Source organism: Bubalus kerabau, chromosome 3, assembly GCF_029407905.1.
Source record: "Bubalus kerabau isolate K-KA32 ecotype Philippines breed swamp buffalo chromosome 3, PCC_UOA_SB_1v2, whole genome shotgun sequence".
Taxonomy (NCBI): domain Eukaryota; kingdom Metazoa; phylum Chordata; class Mammalia; order Artiodactyla; family Bovidae; genus Bubalus; species Bubalus kerabau.
The window spans coordinates 145,611,129-145,629,343 of NC_073626.1; the positions used below are offsets into that span (position 1 = coordinate 145,611,129).

The 18,215-nt window shown below is 38.2% G+C and overlaps 1 protein-coding gene across 14 annotated transcripts in view; it reads left to right on the plus strand.

Moving 5' to 3' along the window:
• Nucleotides 1-18,215, plus strand: part of ABI2 (abl interactor 2) — a 105,999-nt gene that overhangs the window by 81,447 nt on the left and 6,337 nt on the right. For 6 of the 14 annotated variants that reach the window (XM_055573168.1, XM_055573172.1, XM_055573174.1 and 3 more), the window contains 2 exons: nucleotides 8,376-8,462; nucleotides 12,060-12,233. In XM_055573168.1, the coding sequence (XP_055429143.1) occupies nucleotides 8,376-8,462; nucleotides 12,060-12,233 (261 nt within the window). The remainder of the gene's footprint in view (nucleotides 1-8,375; nucleotides 8,463-12,059; nucleotides 12,234-18,215) is intronic. The other 8 variants (XM_055573171.1, XM_055573175.1, XM_055573181.1 and 5 more) reach the window with 2 other exon arrangements.

Genomic DNA, 18,215 nt, shown 5'->3' on the forward strand with positions numbered 1-18,215 from the left:
GACTGCTGTGGACATGCTTTGTGAACTTGGTATGTTTTTCTGGATTTTTGCCAAGAGGCCAGTAAGCCCATGTGTGATTACCTCTAGTGTTATTCCATTTTGGATAAGCCCTGAATTGTATGGAGCTAAAATCTGTGTTTTGGTGAAACCTTGTTATATCCTTTGGAATCTTGCAGAACAAATTTGATCCTCCTGTTACATAAGCGGAGCTTACAGAATACTTTTTTTGTTTTTTTTTAACCTCATTTGATTCTTATAATCATGTGATCATTTTCATCTGTATTTTACAGGTGAGGAAACAGACTAAGATAGTAGTCAAGTTAGGATTTGAATTTAGGTCATCTGACTCTTAAGTTCCCTGTTATTTCCATTGTACTATCCTACCTACCTTAAGATTAAAAAAAATCTTTCTCTTACCCTCCCAAGGGTAGGGGGTGGGAAGGAGGGTGCCCCCATCATAATGTAAAAAGCTGTAAACACTTTTTCATCTGTTTCATCCTGGGAATAGTGCTTGGTAACTACTTGTTGAATGTGGAATGAATCCCTTGTTATTCAGATCCTCTCATTGTTTTGGGTCCCTCTTATAAATTAAATGCCACATTTATAGTCTAATCAGTGCACAGAGGAGCCTGGCAGTCTACAGACCATAGGGTCACAAAGAGACACAGCTGAGCTAGTGACACTTAAATAGGCATGTTTTTAAAAGAAATTTTACTAGATTATTTTGAGAAATATGCATGTGTATTTTTAATGAGTCTTAAATAAGAGTAGTTGCTCTTTTTCTAATGTTTGACCAAATTAAAACCTATAATTAAAATTTAATTAATTTAAAATCCTTTGGGTTATTTTGTTTTTTAAAATTTTGTTGTCTTGAAGTGTAGTTGATGTACAGTGTTGGATTGGTTTCAGGTATATGGCAAAGTGCCTCAGTTACACAGGTGTGTGTCTGTCACTGCTGTCTTTTGATCACACTTAATGACTGGGGTGTGCCATTCTTTTTAACTCATTTTGAACTCCGTTTTGGCAGATACGCCTGTCTCTACGTTCTATTTTTAAATCGTGTTCCAAACCCATATTTGTACAGATGCTGTTTTGTACCTAAATGCATATTTCATTTTTAAATTGTAATTGGTTAGATATGGCCTGTTTCATAGTTCTGCTAAAGATAAGCTCTCTCCCTGACCCTTTTGGAAGTCTAGACAGTTATTGCTTATGGTGTTTATGCCCTTCTTTACCCTTAGATAGCGTTTTAAAAGAATGGTGTCAATCCAGAATGGGTTGATTCCATAATGGAACTGGGAGATGCTTCATTATTACAGCTTGGGACCAAATATAAATGATATTCAGAAAGTATATATAGGGGTATTTCATGCTATGTAAGTGTACATACCAATATACTGGTCCCATGAGAACCCTCTTGGTGGAATTTATTTGAAGCTTATTTAAGTATGTATTTAAATGTATTTTAAATACGTATTTTAACACTTCTTTGTAAATCTGATTTTGCATATATTTTGAAAGTATATGTTAAAGTAGAAAAATAACCGACTCTAAGGAATGAGTGTTAATGAAAGTATTTTTCACACTCATGGGAAGTATAAAGTGAATTGAGATTTTTGAGCCTTCAGCATAATGTGTGAGGCAATTTAGTTAGTTTTTATGCACTTCTCTTGATAAGTTCTGCCTTTCTTCTCCAGGGATTTGGTATTTGTTTAAAGAGGATGACTACAACTTTGTTAGTTGAATAATTAGTGCTTTTTTCTAAACTAAAAAAGTTTTTAATTAAATTATGTTCTTTGAAACCCTTTTTGCAAGACTTAATGCTTTGTAAGCCAGTATTCTGAGGCTGTAAGATGCACTTTCATTTTATCTGCTTTAGATGATTATGTAAGTCTCATATTATTCCCACTTGTCTTAAAATGGTCCTTGTTTTTTATATTTAGAATGAGAAAATTTGTTTTTTCTCAAGTAGCTAATTACCTGATTTAACATAATGATCCCAGGTTTGTGTTTTATGAACATATTTTCTGCAGCTGGAGGCTTGGCATGGCTTTGTGCCTCTGAGGAAGTGAGCTGACAGGCAAGGATTCCTGTGAATGTAAATTCAGTGAGGTTTTCTGTGCAACGTTAAGTCTAACAGCACTGCTACTATATTTGGTTTGAGTTGGACATGGCATTGTAACACAGGAATGAAAACATGGAACCCCTGATATGCAGTGCCGGGTTCTCGAAGCACAGTAATTGTTTTCTAATGGGATTATTTCAGAAACAAGTTAATGAAAGGAACACTTTAATCAGGACATAAGTGAATTGTATGTGGTTCTTATTGTTTCTTAATCTAATCCAGCCAAAGAAAGAAGAATATTAGTTTATCATTCATCTTGTCATCATCAAGAGAGGCATTGAAACAACTAGGGTTAATCATAAGTTTTAACAGTTTTTGCCTTCAGTATAAATATGAAGCACTTTGGTAAAGAAGAATATAGTGTATATTTGTACTTGTACATCTGTATACGTTAACCTACTTTGGTAAGTGCCTTAGTTTGGGCTGTTATAACAAAGTACCATAGGCTGGGTAGCTTATAAACTAGAGATTTATTGCTTACAGTTCTGAGGCCGAAAGCCAGAGATCAGTGTGGCAGCTTGGTTGGGTTCCGGTGAGACCCCTCTTCAGGTTGTAGGCTGTCTTGTATCCTTGTTGTTGTTTAGTTGCAGAGTCACGGTTGATTCTTCTGCAGCCCCATGGCCTATAGGCTGCCACGCTCCTCTGTCCATGGGATTTTCCAGGCAGTACTGGAGTGGGTTATCATTTCCTTCTCCAGGGGGTCCTGACCCACGTCTCCTGCCCTGGGAAGCTGATTCTTTACTCCTGAGCCGCCTGGGAAACCTGTCGTATCGTTACATGGCGGAAAAAGAGAGCGAGCTCTCTGGGGGTTTTGTTTTTGTTTGTTTTGGCAATGCCTTTTAACAATTTTTTTAAATATAATTTTTGGGCCTATCTTTCACCCAGTGTTTATATCCCCCACTCCCCAACCCCCAGATTGTACCGCCTCCGGATAGCCCCTAGTTTGTCCTCTGTATCTGTGAATCTGCTGCTTTTCTGCTATATCCACTAATTTGTTGTATTTTTTAGATTCCACATGAAAGTGGTATCATACAGTATTTGTCTTTCTCTGTCTGACTTATTTCACTTTAGTATAATGCCCTCTAAGTCCATCCATGTTGCTGCAAATGCCAAAATTTTGTTCTTTTTTGTGACTGAGTAATATCCCATTGTGTGGAACACCTCCCAAAAGTCCCACATCCTTATACCATCACGTTGGCGGTTAGGATTTCATATGAATTTTGGGGAGATACATTCAGTCCTAAACAATGGGAAATCAGTAATGTGTTTTACGTACTAATTGCTACTGCTGCTGCTGCTAAGTCGCTTCAGTTGTGTCCGACTCTGTGCGACCCCATAGATGGCAGCCCACCAGGCTCCCCCGGTCCCTGGGATTCTCCAGGCAAGAACACTGGAATGGGTTGCCATTTCCTTCTCCAGTGCATGAAAGTGAAAAGTGAAAGTGAAGTTGCTCGGTCCTATCCGACTCTTAGCGACCCCATGGATTGCAGCCTACCAGGCTCCTCCGTCCATGGGATTTTCCAGGCAAGAGTACTGGAGTGGGGTGCCATTGCCGTCTCTGTTAAGTACTAAGGACTTTGGTAAAAGAGATCTTACATTTTACCATTCATATTATAACAAAGATTAAAAAAATCTAATCCATAAAGTGGAATGTTGGCTCCAAGCAACGTGACTGTGTATAATTATGTGAGAAAGGAATTTCTGAATGAGTATGGTGTTTTATACAGGGAAGATGTCAGGCTTCCCTGAATATTATTATAAATAATTAAAAAGAAACATTGAGAAAGCAGTGTTGGGTTGGTGATATTGTAAAAGAAAAGCCTTAACACATATTCTCTAAATGACAATTAACTTAGAGCATTACTGTAAATCTCCAGAAAAATACAGATGTGGGAGGAGGGATTAGCAAAGTATAAATAAAGAGCCGCATCCAGAAGCTATTTTTGAATCCTCATTTTCGGCAGTGTTTAGTGTCTGTTAGTGAATGCTTGTTCTAGGGAGAACAGAAAAGCAAGGAAAAACTGAAAAATGTAAGTATATTATCAGACGAATCAGTAAACCAAATAGACCCTTTTCATCATTAAAAATACAAGCTGTGTTTTTAAATTATGTGGATTAATTTGCTGCTTTTTATTGGCATAATATCATTGTTTTCTCATTTGAAAAGGAATAACAAAAATGATAGAATGCATTTAACTCTTCTGAGACTACAGGAGTGATAATTATTTGCAACCATATTCTTTTCCATCAAAAAAGCTCTTATGAGTATGATTAGTTAGGTTCAATTTAAATACTCCTAAGTAATACTCCTATCCATATTTAGAAAACATTTCCCTTTTAAAATGATAACATTATCTCTGTCACTGGAATGTAAAATATTAGCAACTAAACTTGAATGGACTATCAAATGGATGGCCTCTAAAGATGATATCTTTAATGGTCTCAGAAATAGTATTTAGAGTGGTTATTTTGTCTAATTTTCTTAGCTGTAAAACACATACACACAAAACAATGTAATAGTCCAATTTTTCTTCAAAATTGTTTTTACCTTTTAACACACTAAGCCTCAAAGATGTTCCATGATTTTGTGACTATCAGGAAGATCATGCTTAGGAATTCTGTATATTTCATCAGTACAGGCTCATCCTCTAAGTTTGGTTTGCCTTACCTTTTATATCTACATGTTGCTGAGTGCACATAAGCTATAGTTTTTATAGCTGTTCTACTTAAGATCTCTCTATAAACTCCAGTGTCTTCTTGAGCCTTTCTCTTCACATTAACTTCATTGTTGTGTAATGTGAACATAATATTACAGAATCTAAGTGTGGAGATCTTTTGGTGATTATAGGGAAAGGGTTGTTGTGTGAGGAATCAACCAGAGAGAATGGAAACAAATTGAAGTTGCTTTTTGCTCTTGCCTGTTCATGAGCTACTTGGCCTAGAACTGAATATTGCAAACAGTTGTTCACATCAAAATCCTGCTTAAATTCATCTAAAATAGTTCATTTTCAATTCAACTTTAAGGAAGATAAATCTAGACTAAAGTAGGATCTTCTGGTTCACAGGTTTTCTGATGAAATCTTGCTGACCAGAAAGAAAATGCTATGGTAACTAAATTCATTTGGATCATCATGTAAAAAAGTTTGCCTTGGGCAAAAATAGAATTTGGAGCAACATTTGTAAGCTCCATTTGAAACTGAATTTTTTTTTAACATGCCTTAGACTGGCTTTGAAAAAACCTAACTTGTTTTGTTGTAAAGTAATTCCATTTAAGGAAGATCTGGGATCAGTTTTTACCTGGGCTGCTGTTGGTGGACGTCCCTAAAAAGACCACTGTAGTTTCAGGTTTTCACTTTCAGAACTAGAAAAGAAAAGAAAAAATTCATTAAAAAAAAAGAAATCTACGTACAAAAAGTCTGTTCTAAGGTGTCTAATCATTCTTTTTTAGCTCAATACTAGGTTGTTTTCTTTTTTCTTTTTTAATGGTAAAGGCTGAAGTGGGAAATTTCCTACTTTTCCGTTACAGGTAGGGTGGCATTGGTGCTAACAGACCAGAGGAGAATTTCATCTTACTTGAAATGAACATATGTGCTTTTCCTAGTGCAGTCATCCTCTGCTGCTGTTTCTCAGTTCTACCTGCTTTGTCTCCGCTACCTCTCCGCTCATTGTCTTCCTACCCCAAGTTTGGACACAGTATTGTGAACATACCAGCAATTGTTCTAGGCCTCTCAGAGTGGGAGACAGACACCCAACTTAAGGGTTTGCTGCCAAGAAGTATAAAAAACATATCCAAAAGGTATCTTTTAAAGAAAGTTGCCTATTTCTAGGGTTATGTGACTCTGTCCCTTGAATCTGGGGTAGTCTTCAGAATCACATGGGTAGCTCTTGTCCGGACAGTATATGTACAATGTTTTCCCTGCAGTTGCCCACAGCACAGCTGTTCTCTCTCCTAACTGCTACCACCTTTGCACCTCTTGATGGTTTCTACAAATTCAACCCAGACTTTCCAGTTGCCTCCCATGTTTATGCTTAAGTTACTTTCATACATCTTATTTATCATACCATTATTTCTTCCTGACTTTTCATTTCCCTGTTGCTGCTAAGTCACTTCAGTCGTGTCCGACTCTGTGCAACCCCAGAAACAGAAGCCCACCAGGCTCCCCCGTCCCTGGGATTCTCCAGGCAAGAACACTGGAGTGGGTTGCCATTTCCTTCTCCAATGAATGAAAGTGAAAAGTGAAAGGGAAGTCACTCAGTCGTGTCCAACTCTTAGCGACCCCATGGACCACAGCCTACCAGGCTCCTCCATCCATGGGATTTTCCAGGCAAGAGTACTGGAGTGGGGTGCCATTCCAGCCTATTTCATTCCCTGTACTACTCACCAACATTAATGTGGTTAATGGCACCTCTACCTTCATAGTTAGGAAGGAAAAAAAAAATCGAAGAATATCTTCAGCTGTTTCCTTCATGTGTTATCTAAATCCTTAGTTACCAAATACTCTTTTTGTCCACACTAAGTTCTCTCTTTTTCCTTCTGCTTCTCTTACCTTGATTTTTGTGTGCCAGGCCCTGAGTTAGACTTCCTATATACATTTTTTTTCTTTTTAATCTTTGTAGTTACACTGTAACACTCAGTCATGTCTGACTCTTCGTGACCCCATGTACTGTAGCCCACCAGGCTCCTCTGTCCATGGTATTTTCCAGGCGAGATAGAGTGGGTTGCCATTTCCTTTTCCAGGGGATCTTCCCAACCCAGGGATGGAACCTGGATCTCTACTGCATTGGCAGGCAGGTTCTTTCCCACTAGCGCCATCCAGGTTGTGGGATCTTAGTTCCCCGATAACCTGATAACCTGTACTCTGCAGCAGAAGCTCAGCCTTCACCCCTGGACTGCCAGAGAAGACCCGCTAGGTGACTTTGAAGTCCCAAGCTGTTTCCACTAAGCACTCTTTCACCTACCATTTAAGATTCCTCCCTGTTCCATACCCACCTGTTCGTCTTTCTAGTTTTGTACTTTCTCTCTCAGGCATCTTAAGCCAGCCATATGGAAATACTTATGGTTTGTAAACTGGTCATGCTGCCTTATACCTCAAAGCCTTTGCCCCTCACTTGGTTCTCAGCTTGCCTTTCTCAACCTTGTCTGCTTGTCGAGCTTCTTTTCTTCAGGTACCTGCTCAGAGGTTATTTCTCTGTAGCTCTCATCCCTCCCAAACCCTGGCCCACTTCTGCCCACCATAACGCCACATCACCACTGCCTCTTTGACCTCCACCACCACCCGCAGGGAATTGCTGCAAGTATTGTTGGGTCGGGGCTGTTATTTTACCTTCCATTCCCAACTAGATTGTGATTTTTTTGAGCGCAGTGTCTCATTTATCTTCTTAGTTTTATTAGTCTTACCTGTGATTTGAAGCTCATAAAGGTGTTCTCTCTTTATAAGAAAATGCACATCGTACTGTTTACCCAATCTGAAGGAAACCATAACTGTAGAATTAATCTTCGGAAGTTGTTTGACATGTACCTGGTTTATGTGTGTATTTACCCATATTAAATGTTTGTTGAAGACTCACGAGCGCTAGATGCTTAAGAGGTGTTTAAGAGGGAAAGACAACTTTGTGGGGAAAGGAATGATTTGAATGAGGCGAGCATTTTTCTGTAGGGTCACGGTGAAAATGTCCCTGAAATAGGTGGTATGAATTGGGACCATGAGAAACTGTAAAGATACAACCTTGACTCACAGGGAATGGCTTTGATATTGGTCTCTTAGCAGAGTGCTTGCCCCTTAATGGGAAGTAAGTAAATATTTGTTTAATTACCAATTAATTTTTCCTGTTTAATGAAGTAATGAAAAGTATGAAATTGGGAGGCTGGCATGTAATGGTCTTTTTTCCCTTGTATTGATGCACATTTAAACTTGTAACTTCCAAGGTAAAATTTGGAAAACCAAACTACTCATGGTAATCTGAAGAAATTCTTTTTTTGAAAAGACATGCTATTGTATGAAAAGACAATTTGCCGTTGTATCTTAGAATAGATGGGTATATATAAATGCTTCCTGTTGTAAGCTTTTAAAACTTCCCTAACACTTTGTTTTGTGTTAATGACTTATCCCTCAAAAGAGCGCCTTAAGACTGCTTGTAAAATGCTGATCACAGTGGTTCCCCCGTGTATGTTTGTTTTATTGTGTTATCCTTTCCTTTTAATGTGACTTGCCCTTACCCCTTATCCTCCACACCTTTTTTGTTTTTGCAGTATCTCTTGCTCCTCCTCCTCCCTCCATCCTACAGGTAACTCCTCAGTTACCTTTAATGGGATTTGTGGCCAGAGTCCAAGAAAATAGTAAGTTTATGTCTTCTTTATGCTGTAGATCAGATTATAGGTGTAAAATGTCATTTATATATGATTGGCTGAATAGTCCTTCATTCACCAGTATGTCAGATATTTGGTTATTATGAACAAGTCACTCACTGTATGAGCCACTAGTATGGATGATAAAATAATGAAGATGAAATTCTCTACTTTCAAACAGCTTAAAGTCTGCTAGTGAAGATAAGACAAACGTAAAATAAGGCACGTGTAAAAAGAGAAATCACATCTAATTGAGGAGATGCTCTTAGTTACCAGGCAGCCCACCTTTTTCTCTCTGGATTGCTCAGACGCTTGGGCTGTCTCTGGAGTTTTAGGGTTTTGTGGCTGGCCTGAGAATCTTTCTCCAGTCCTGTGATTCCAGGTGTAAAGATGAACCATGCCATGGCGGGTCCCAGAGAACCAAATTGTCAGTCTGTCTCCTAAGATGCCGCATAGATTGGCAATGTATTTAAGTTGGCCTGTGGTCCGGTGCTGAGCGATGCAGGAACAGATAACTAATTTTATTGACAGGTTGAGTTTTCTTCTAGGGAAGCATTAAAATGGAAGCTCAGGAGACTGATATCTACAAAGCAGGAGACCCGTATCAGCGTTTAGTGAGGAATTGTTGTTACAGGGACCAGTGAACATAGTCTGTATGATAGATGAGTTCTCTTCTTGTGAGTAGTCTATGTAGGAGGCATGGCACAATCAAAAGGTTGCACGATGGGTGTGAAATCTGAACTAGAGGAATCACACTCATAAAAGAGATAATGTCATCAGGCTGATGTAGCCCAGTGCCTACATCTCATAACAGGGATGGCCTCACCAGTGGGGCAGAAATACTGGCATTCTGTTGCTTAAGACTCCTGCTCCTTTGGAAACGAGCATCGCCAGTGCTAGAATGGAAGCTCTATGAGAGCAGGGATTTTTGCTTGTTTTCTTCACTGGCATTTAGAAAAGCATCTGACACGTAGCAGACACTTTTAGTTCCTTTTTTGTGTGTGTGCTTCCACAGCTAAATAAATGCCCCCTTTTTATCGATACATTTCTTTCTTGTATTTTAACTGGTTATAATCCAGTCGTATTGGCCTGAGGGCTCAGTTCTCTTTCGGGTACCTTTGCATCTCTGTTTGCTAATTTCTGAAAATAGTCTGTTTTACTTCTGTTTATTGGATGGTACCCATGAGCGCCTCCAATACTTCCCACAGTGTGAATACCTTTTAGGATGATCTTTTCTCATTTCTTTCCATAGTTGTATACATTTTCTCACCTACAAAATGTATACAAACAAGAAACTCTGTATGTAAGGTGAGCCCGGACTGATTTTATAGACATAGCGACTTAGACATTCAAATGAATGTTGTCTTCTTCAAAACATTCACCTTGGAAAGATATATACCTATCTTTTGGAATTATCTTTATAGCTTTCAAGTACATTATTTTGAAGATACTCTCTGGTAGCAGATATTTATATTAAGTTTGATGTTTGGAAGAAGCCTGGAATTATTTGGAACCAGTTATACTGGGCTAAGTAGTACAGCTGTAATCTTGTTCCTAAACCTTTCTCTGGCTCCCATTGCTCTTTGGAGAGAGGTCAGACTATTATAAGGCCCTTTCTGCTTAGTACTCCTCAGCTTCCTCAGGCCTCTTTCTACTGATCTTTGATCAGCTCTTTTGAAGGGTTCCTGCTTTCTTACCTTTGTTTCTGTTACATCTGACATGAAATATCTACCCCCATCTTAGGCCATTAACTTTTCCTCATCCTTCAGGTTCCAGGAAGCCTTTCCTGACCCACGTAAGAGATTTGGTCTAGTGCTGTTTCCCATGATGCCCTGAAGCGCTGACTGCACTTAACTGCAAACGGAAGATTGGTTGTCCATGTCTCCATGACTGTTGCTCACTGCTGTATTCTCAGTGCTGAGCATAATAGCTGGCCATAGTAGGCTTACAGTTGATGTTTCTGAATGAATAATGAAACATGAATTTAAAGTTATTGAATTGATCTCATCATAGTGTAGCTTTTAAGATAAGAGGCATTGGAGTTCAAATTCCTGCTCCTCTACTTACTGTAGGAGTACTTACTTAATCTTGGAAAGCCAGATTCCACATCTATAAAATGAAGATTAAAAACACCATCTCCCAAGGTAAAGATTAAAGTAAAGATTAAATGAATAATGTATTATGAAGTGCTGAGTAATTGGAATATTTTAACTAAAAGATAGTAGCTTATGTTAGTTTTATTACACTGACTCTGAGGCAGTTTTAAGAAAAAAGGAGCAGTGGCAGCATCTTTGAGTAATTTTCTGGTATAATTTCTCAAGGTGATTGTTTTGAAAGGCAAAGTTCTTTGGATCCTTGTTTCTGTGCATTTGTTTAATCACCTTACCTTATAAATGCAACTAGGATATACTATTGATTCTTACCATAACGACATGTAATTTGTCCATAAAGTATATGCAAAAATCATGTATCTATATTTTTTATTTACTAAAAATCCCATTAGAACTAAAATGATTATTTTTACTGAGTAAAGAAAGTTTTGAGATTCATAATGTAGACAGGTCATGAGTTCAGAGTGGCACTGCAGATTGGAAGAATACTGGAACACAACAGAGTATGATGTGGGTATGGCTGATCTTCATATTTTAAAATCCATTTGACTTAAAATCCATTTAATTCAATCCCTCAGCTTAGATAAAAGAGAGAAAATAAAGACGATTGCTCAGAGAATTTCATGGAAATAGAACTGGTATTTCATAAATAAGCATTAATACTGTTCATTAAAATTGGACCGCTGATGAATAAATGCAGCTTCATTCGGTTTATTTTGTTAAGCTAAGCTCAAATATGTACTCAGCATTTTGAAAGCCTTGGGTTCCCAGAGTTTGGAGATGATCTTTTAGACATTACTGCATTCTGATACCTGAACTGTGGAAGCAAATTTCTCTAAGAACACAACTCAGATATTTTAAATCACTGGGTCATAAGTTAGTCTGAATTACTTGAAATTCTGTACATATAAAAGTAAAATGAAACAGACACAAATATCTTCTCGGATGAAGTTACCCAGAGATGTTTGTGATTTCCACCCCACTAATTTGGTTAAAAAAAAAAATATTTTAAGGAAATTCATTGAGAGGAATGTGGCAGATTATTAAAATTTGTTCACTGGACTCATTATAATTTGTTATAAAGGGAATATGGTTAAAATATCTAAATTACTAATATTTCTGGTAACCACGCCTCCTCGGATATAATGTAAAGCCAAACTATATTGTACTGATCTTTCTTTGAAAGAATGGATTATGTATTAGCATAAACAGAGTCCAGAAGCTTAGTTAATGATAATCATCATTTTGGCTATTCTTTGTTCACCATCCATCAGCACTGACCCAAAGGGAGGAGGAAGTCCAACTTGGAGATTTGACACAGTGTAGTTGTGGGGACACTTCTCTTGCCTACTCATTTTTTTTTAAAAGATTATTATTTTCAGGTCTAGGTTTATATTCCATGAACATAGGTGCTTGGATAGGAAACAGTGAACTTTGCACAATGTGTAGTTTTGGTACCAGCTTGATACATTCTTAGTTTCAGATGCACCACCTCCACCGCCACCTGTGGAAGAGCCAGTCTTTGATGAATCCCCACCACCGCCGCCGCCTCCAGAAGATTACGAAGAAGAAGAGGCAGCCGTGGTTGAGTATAGTGATCCTTACGCTGAAGAGGACCCACCGTGGGCCCCAAGGTCTTACTTGGAAAAGGGTAAGTTTCAGAGGAATGTCTGGAACGATGGGAAGAAACCTCTCTGTACATACAGGAGCCTGTGTATTTTAATTAATTTCATTTACAAGGTTCAGTGTATTGAAGGTCACACTAGTAAAATTTCTGTGACTGATTTTTTGGTTGATGATTATATAACTTTTCCTGTTGAACGTGCTTTTTATGAATGGTTTCTGTAAGGCAAAAATTTTTAAAAGATAGGGTTTTTCTGGAATGACTAAGGAAGAGACTGATTTTTTTCAAATTATTTTATTCCTGCTCCCATGCTTTAAAGCATTCTTTTGTGGTATCTTATATCAGAAGTATGTCCATATGAAACCTTATTCCAGAGAATAATGGTTTCTCAGTTTCTTTGTAAAGTAGTTGTTTGGCATTTCTTTGGATAAAAAGTTCTCTGAATGTATCAGCTAACCATCATATGGCAGTTTGGGGACAGAGGCTTCCAGGTGTCATCACGACTGGTCAGCTCAGGAAAAACGTGTGCTGTCTCAGAAATTTTTTGGTAAGGAAATTAAAGCCACTAGCGTAGTGGGTTTCAAAACTGACTGCACATTAGAATCACCTGGGAGCTTGGATCAACAAGTAGTGGATTACCACTTCTGGCTGAGATGGAGCAACAGTAATCAGATTTACCCTTCCTCCTAAAAACAATTGAGAATGAATCCAGGAAAAAAATATAAAAGATAATAGTTTTCAGACATTGGATAACAAATATTGGTGGACTGTGATCCCAGAAAGGAGGAACTCAAACATGGTGTGAGCCTTTGATTGTCCTAGCTTTGCTGTCTAGCAGTAGTTTCCAGGCCACGGTGCAAGGAGGTGGAACCCCAATAAGCCTGGACGTCTCACTGAGGAGAGAAGAGAGAGATCAGAGTTTGGGGAGGCCACAGAGTATAGGTAACTACACAAAGACAAAGGACAGAGCTCTGGGATAGCTGCAGGGAGTCTCCTCGAATCTTTTGACAGAGTACCGATCTGTACATGTATGTGAAGAAACTACCTAAGATTGGAGAAAGAACAATCAGAAAGGAATAGGCAGAAAAAGTCTTGGAAATAACAGGCCTGGGAACAGTTCATGCTCCCAAACCAGCGAGAGTAGAAAGACTTTGTAATACACAAGGCATTGAGAAGAGGCCTCAAAATTGTGTCCCCTGATTTGTGGGGTCAAATTAGCACTAGACTGTCCAGGTTGCCCTAGACTGCCCTAACAAAAGTTTAAATGCAAACTTTGAAAATATCCAAACTGATTTCAAGTAACTTAACTGAGCTCCAGGACAAAACCCAGCGCTGTTGAAAGGACTTAACAGACCAGTGCACCAGACAGTAAGATTCATAGTGACCAGCATCCAGTCAAGAATTACAAGATGTGTAGAAAGACAGGAAAATACAACTCATACATAAAAGGAAAGCCAGCCAACAGGAAAGACCTAGAAGTGACAAGATGTTAGAATTACCAGACATGGGTATAGTTTATAAATACCACATATATCCAAGAAGGAAAAGAAAACAACATGAGAGAAAAGTAGAATATATATATTTTTTTAAAAAAAGAAAGAGAAACCCATATAGAATTTCTGGAGATGAAATATACTATATCTGAAGTGACACTTAGAAGAAAAGGTCAGCAACCTTGACAATATGACAGTAGAAACTATCAAAACAAGGCACAGAGGAAAAAAACAAAACCAGCAACAGATACATGAAACAATATCAAATAATATTTATTCACGGAAGATAATTATCTTTTATGTAGAAAATCCTAAGGAAGGAATCTACAAAAAAGCTCATAGAACTAAAAAGTGAACTTAGCAAGATGGCAGACTACAAAGTCGATTTGCAAAATTAGTTGCATTTTTATATACTAGCAACAGAGATAGAAATTTACAAAATAATACCTTCTGTAATAACATAAAAAATATGAAATACTGAGGGATAAATTTGGTAAAATATATGCAAGACCTGTATGATGAAAACTATAAAACTGAAGATAAATAAAAGCCTTAAATTGAAATAAAGGTTCTTTAACCATTATTGTGAAGAGACTGTTTTGCCAAATTAGTGTATAAAGTGAATGCAACCCCAGTAAAAATTCTAGCAGTCATTCTTGCAGAAAAACAGTTTTGAAAAAGAAGACTAATGTTGAAGGATTTAAACTACCTGATTTCAGAGTTCTAGGGTAAAGCTACAGTAATCAGGACAGTGTGGTATCGGTATAGAAATAAAAAACAGTGGAATAGAAAATAGAATCCAGAAAAAGATCCACACGTATTTTTGACGAAAGGGCAAGATAATTCAATGGGGAAAAGATATATTGCTTTTAACAACTGGATGTGTATCTGTAAAACATGAACTTCAACCCTTATTACCTCACCATACACAAAAATTAATTCGGAATTTATTTAGGCTGGAATGTAAAACTATAAAACTTTTAGAGGAAAATAGAGAAGAAAATCTGTGTGTTCTGGGGTTAGGAAAATTTTTTTGTAGAGAGCACATTAAAAACCATGAAGCTTAAAAGAAAAAAGTCAATAAATTGAATTTCATTCAACTAAATTTTTATTTTTTAACTCTGATGTTAAGAATGATGTTATATGACAAGGCCAGCCATATAGACTGAGAAGAATATTTACAAAATACCTCAGGAGACAACTTGTAGAAAAAACAGTTTGAAAATATTTCATCAGAAAAGATACATGAATTGTACATGAGAAGATGTTCAACATTAGTTATTAGGGAAATGCAAATTAAAGCTACAGTGAACCAAACTACACCAGAACACACCGTCTGGAATGGCTGCAGTTAAAAACGTGATGCCAAGTGTTGGAGAAATGTGGTGAAACAGGAGGTGGTACAGTGTACATTGCTGGTAAGTGTGCAACATTTCAGCCACTTTAGAAAACTGTTGGCAGCGTCTTATGAAGTTAGATATACACCTACCAGCTGATCTGGCAGTCCCTTCCTACACGTTTATTTATGAGGAACGAAGGTGTATAGTCACACAAGTACTTAAACTCAAATGTTCATAGCTGCTTTTTCATCATAGTCAAGACTGGAAACAACCCAAGTGTCTTTCAGCTGGTGAATGGATAAGCTAACTGTGGGTCATCAATCCATTCAATGGAATACTGTTCAGCAGTGGAAAGGATTAAGCTACTGGTTCTTCCTGGCTCTGATGGTAAAGAACCCGCCTACCGATGCAGGAGACTTAAGAGACGTGGGTTCGATCCCTGGGTCAGGAAGATACCTCGGTGAAGGGAATGGCTACCTACTCCAGTATTCTTGCCTGGAAAATACCACGGACAGAGGAGTCTAGTGGCTATAGTTCATCGGTTTCAAAGAGTTGAACACAGCTGAGCAACTAACACACACAACAGTCTAAATGGATCTCAAGCTTTATGAAAAAGAAAGAATCAAGGCACAGAAGATTCAGGCTTTATGATTCTTTCTAAATGAAATCCAGAAGATGAGTGGTTTGGGCTTCCCAAGTGGCATTGGTGATAAAGAACTCCCCTGCCAATGCAGGAAACTTAAGAGATGTGGGTTCAATCCTTGGGTCAGGAAGATCCCCTGGAGGAGGGCATAGTAACCCACTCCAGTATTCTTGCCTGGAGAATCCCATGGACAGAGGAGCCTGGTGGGCTCCATGGGGTCGCAGAGAGTCAGACACGACTGAAGTGACATAGCACACACACATCCTGGCAGGTGAGGGAATTTGCACAGGAGCACAGGAAACTTTCAGGTAACAACCATTGTCCAGTGTGATGGTTGTGGTGGGAGCTGTTCATTTGTCACGTGTCTGGGTACATACATGTATCAAAACTCACTGAATTTTACACTTAACTGATTGTGTTTTGTGTCTAAATTGCATCTTAATAAAGCTGCTTCTAAGAAAAGAAGCGCCCAAGGTACTCTCTAGGGTGTGGCCTTGGACACTGACAGGCTCTGCAAACTTGTTAGCTGACTTGAATATTGTCCTGGACAACGGGATGACAGTTTTCAGTTCTGAAAAACCAGCTCAGTGATTCCTTAAGAGGAAAGCATAATGAAAAGATATGCTTGTTAAAAAATCTACTCCTCAGTGAATATGCAGAAATCTGGGGAGACTTGTAAGAGAAGAAAGTAAGTTTATTTTTAGTCCAAATAACTCTTTAAGAAAATGCCTGATATTTTTCAAAGTTTATCTTTGTTAAGCGCAAATCTTTTAAAATGTAAAAATCAGATAAGCTCTTCCTTCCTCTTTCTGGCAAAACAAAAATAACCAGCTGTGTTCAGCTTATGATTGACTGCTCTTTGAGTGTGCATGCATGTTAAGGCTGTTGCCTGATGTCTTGTTTTGCTATCTTAGACTTAGATTCATAGACTTTGCTAACTTAGCAAAGTTCATAGACTTAGCCCTGGCTCTCACCTGTGCCTGCATTTAGGGTCACCTCGGGAGTGTTTAATGTGTCTGTACTTCCAGACCTATTAAATCAGTCTGTGGATAGGGTACCCAGGCATCCGAATTTTTTAAAGTTCCTCAGATAATTTCAAGGTTGAGCACCACTGCATAGGTTTATCCTAAGTGGAGATAACTTGTATATATAAGTATCTTGGTTGAACATGCGTAGAGAAAATACAGTTTCTTGTATTTATTGTGTGCCTGGGGTAATGCAAGACTTATTACATATGAGACAGTCTCCCCATTTTGCAAACTAGAAAACTGAGGTTCAGAATAATTTATAATGTTATATAACAGAAAATGTGTTGAGATAGTAGATCACAATAGTTATTAGTAGTAATTAAAAGGGCTAACATTTATATAGAATGTTTACTCCATACAAGGCCCTGGGCTACACATTATATGTGCATTGCCTCATTTAATGGAACAGTGCTCTGAGGTATTAGCATTATTATAACACCCATTATATAGCTGAGTAAAAACCAGCTTAGGAAAGTGAAATATGTTCTGTAAAATGGTAAGTGGTATATCTGTGATCTAAACTTGACAGCATAACTCCTGAGCCCACATTCTTAACATTGTCTTAAGCTTGAACTCTGACAGACCTGGGATTGAGTCGGCTCGATTTCTACTGGTGTTAAATTATTTGTGACAAAAGGACTTATTTGTCAGTGCCCATTTTACTTCTTTTCTCCTATCAAGTCATCTGTTCATGTGTTCCTCCAGCTCAGTGACAGAACTTCTTGGCAGAAGCATAAGCAGTGTATGATAATTTGTCAGATAGCATTTCTGTCCTCACAAGACTTGTGATGGTCCCTTCTCTTATTCATCTTTGTATCTCTAAAAATCAGAATGGATGCTCCATTAATGATTGTCCAAGAATGAATAGTGCCTCTCATTCTGAGGAGTCCAGAACGCTCCTCCGTGAACATGGCATGCGTGATGTGCTCTGAGTGCTGAGTGCGAGTTTCTCAGGCAGAGGAGAGAGAGAGGAGGGCCATCCAGTCAGAGAATCCTCTGAGTTGAAAGGGCATGGCGAGTAATGTCCTGTGCCTGGGGCCCTGGTGAATTGCAAGGAGGGCGTGGGTGAGCTAAGGGTGCCAGAGGGAAGTAAGTTATAATTAATATTGGGAGGCCTTGAATACCAGGATGAGGGTGTTTGGAATTTTTTTCTTTTTAAAAAATCTGATAGTAGAGGAAAATTGTGGAAGATCTTACGTAGGTTAATGATAAGTTCCCATGTACTTATATTTTAATTTTTTCAAAAGATACCTGAATAGTGTAGAGTGCATTAGAAAGAAAGAAAAATAAGCGTTGGAAAGACCAGGTTGGGTATCTTTCTAAGCAAGAGATTAGGACCTCAGCGGAGGTAGTGGTGCTGCAAATGTTGTCCACATAAAGAAATAGATGCAAATGGAAGTATTTTTCATGCAGCACTGTCACTCAGTTCTTTTAACTCCTTCAGAGTTGTTTGCCAAAAATCAGTTGATGTTCTGTCTTTAAAAATTACGTTTTGTATGATGTGT